Raw genomic sequence first — 2,553 nt, 5'->3', positions numbered from 1 at the left:
ATCAAGCGCCTTCTCTCTGCATAAACTCTGGCTCTGGCCCTTCAGGATGAAATCTAGATGCTGTTTCTGGCATTCAAGGCTCTCTATGGCCTGAGCCGGCCATTGCTTTAAGTTCAGTTCTCAGAACCAGCGCTGCTCTCCTGCTCCGCATATGACACAGCAGTTCAACTCCCGCTGTCCCCCACCCTGAATGAGTTTCCTGGGTGCCGCTCGACCCTGCAGCTCCCTGCATTCTCCTGTGTTGTGACTATCTGTTCACTTATCTACTCTCCCCACACTAAGGTCCCGGGGACAATTATCCAAGGGCAGGGCCACATCTGTCCTGCTCCACTATGTTCCCATAACACACGCAAGTTTGCCCAAAACAGGCAAGTCATGAGTGTGGCTCCTGCCCTCAAGAGATTTACTGGGACAGTGACAGAGAGACTGCAAGTGGCTACTCTGGACAGCCTCATTCAAGGATCAGCCCTTCAGATGACCTAACACCAGCAAGTTTCCGGGCACCTCCTATGTACCAGGCACTGTGCTAACAAGGGGGTTACATCCAGGATCTCATTTAATCCCCCAACAAACCTGTTAGGGAGTGTCCCCTTCACTCCACGGGTGGGGAGACTGAGGTTCAGGATGGCTAACAGACTGCGAGGCTGCAAGCATGTAGGCAGGAGAGCTGGGACTCGCCCCAGCTCGCTGCCTCTGCCACCCTGACCTTGACCTGTGTTGTCCCGCAGCTCCTCAAAGCTAAAGTCCTAAGACTGACTGGCTGACTGACGGGTGCACTCCTGCTTCAGGTGAGTCACACCACCCCCTCTCAGCAGTGAGACCCAACCCTGGCTCCCCCCACCCCCGGCCCTCCACCCCCGAGGGAGGCCCGCATACTTGGCCCGATTTTCTGGAATGGTTCCGGGGGCTCTTCCTTCACCTCATCAGTGGCAACGACGCCTTGGTCGAAGGGGTCTGTGAAGAACACATGGCCCTTAGCATCCTGGTCAGCCAGGTTTCAGGGACCCAGCTGGGGACAGGGGAGATGGGCAGCCACCGAGGACTTACCTGCCCGATTCTCGGGGGCCCCTTCCACACTAAACACTGCGCCCAGGCGGGAGGAGGCAGCCGCAGAGGAAAGAAGCAAACGGGACCCTGTTAGTCCCGGCCCACAGTGCCCAGCCTCGGTCCCAGGGCGTCTGCCTTTGGGGCCCAGGAGGGCCATCTCGGACAGCATGGAAGCCCCACGAACACAGGGGCCACATCAGGGCACGGCCCAACCAGGAGGCAGCCGTGGTTCAGTCCTTGTTCTTGCTACAAACAGGCGCCCACCCTAGGCTGGGGCGGGTGGACGCTTTCTGCATGGACCCGTTTCCAGATCACCAGCATCCACTTGCAGGCCCAGGCAGGAGAGAGGAAAACATGGGAGGACAGAAAAAGTGGAGGGGAGAAGCCAGAGGACTCGTGGAGGCCTGGGGGTCACGGCTTGAGATGATGGGGGTGGGGGTGGGGAGAGAGGGGGACCCTGCAGGCCTTTCTAGGCCCCAAACCCTCTTTCTAGGAACCTTAAGACTACACATGTTAGCTAAATTTACTGTTCTAATTTCTAACTCTCTAACCTAAGGTGCTAAAATGCCATCACTCATTTTTAAAAATTGTTTTAATTTCACCAGAGCAGGTGAATACAGAATATGAAACTAGAAAATGATTCCAGTCGGAAGTGAAGATACGCGACTGATTATGACCTACAAAAAAATGGCAATTTTGCTCAGGTTAACCTACATAGACGTTTATGTGGAATGTGAAGGGGACGTTCCTCCCCCAGAATCCTCCAGGGTCAGCCACTCCCTGTGCGGAGCCAGCTGCCAACGACACCTTCTCTGCGTAGGAGGAGGGAGGGTGGTGGGCTGGGGCTTGGTGGGCAGTGCCCGCATCCCTGAGGGAGGGCACCAGTCCACCTGACTGCAAGGAGTGAGGGGCCTGACTCACCATCCACTGCATGCAAGTCCCGATGCTCTTGGAAACAGCTGTAGTATTTGTACTTCTTCCCGCAGATGTCGCACGTGTACCTGAAATTGTCTGCGGAGGTGAGAAAGACACACGTGGTTACCAGGGCTTTGGTCACCAGGGTGGGATTCTTTGGCCCTCTCAGGAACCAAAATGGGGCCACAACCCAGTCCAGCTGGGTTCTAGTTCTAGTGCATGAGTTCACGGGGCAGCAGCTCTGGCGCCCATGGTGCCCTGGCGCTGGCCTCAGCCCTCCCCTCCAGGCCAGCCCTAGATGACTTCCTGGGACCACAGGGTCTGAGCTGGAGTAGAAGGGGTTCTCTGTGGCAATCCAAATCACACAGGGCCACCAAGGAACCTTGAGGTGACTCCCAGCCAACCCCTAAACCTGCCCTAAGTGAGCTGAATTCCTTAGGCCCTGACTCACCACTGGTTCTACCTCCCTCCCCCGGAGTCATGTGAGAACAGCACTCACTGTGCATGAGGCATTTCTGTGAGCAAGGGGCCAGGCCAGCCCTTCCCCTATATTGCCTCAGGACCAAGACAGAGGAAGGAAGTAGTCTCTCA

General features: G+C 56.4%; 1 protein-coding gene across 1 annotated transcript in view; it reads right to left on the bottom strand.

The window, feature by feature from the left end:
• The window catches only part of ZNF618 (zinc finger protein 618), a 120,451-nt gene that overhangs the window by 44,338 nt on the left and 73,560 nt on the right, over nt 1-2,553 (bottom strand). Inside the window, exons 7-9 of the mRNA XM_027769358.1 lie at nt 1,969-2,058; nt 1,048-1,083; nt 877-954 (exon numbers count right to left, since the gene is read on the bottom strand). Coding sequence (XP_027625159.1) covers nt 877-954; nt 1,048-1,083; nt 1,969-2,058 — 204 coding nt within the window. The remainder of the gene's footprint in view (nt 1-876; nt 955-1,047; nt 1,084-1,968; nt 2,059-2,553) is intronic.

The sequence above is a fragment of the Tupaia chinensis genome, unplaced genomic scaffold (genome assembly GCF_000334495.1).
Source record: "Tupaia chinensis unplaced genomic scaffold, TupChi_1.0 Scaffold000081_1, whole genome shotgun sequence".
NCBI classification, from domain to species: Eukaryota; Metazoa; Chordata; class Mammalia; order Scandentia; family Tupaiidae; genus Tupaia; species Tupaia belangeri.
The sequence above is the reverse complement of the archived record's forward strand: the minus strand, read 5'-3'. Positions and strand labels throughout refer to the sequence as shown.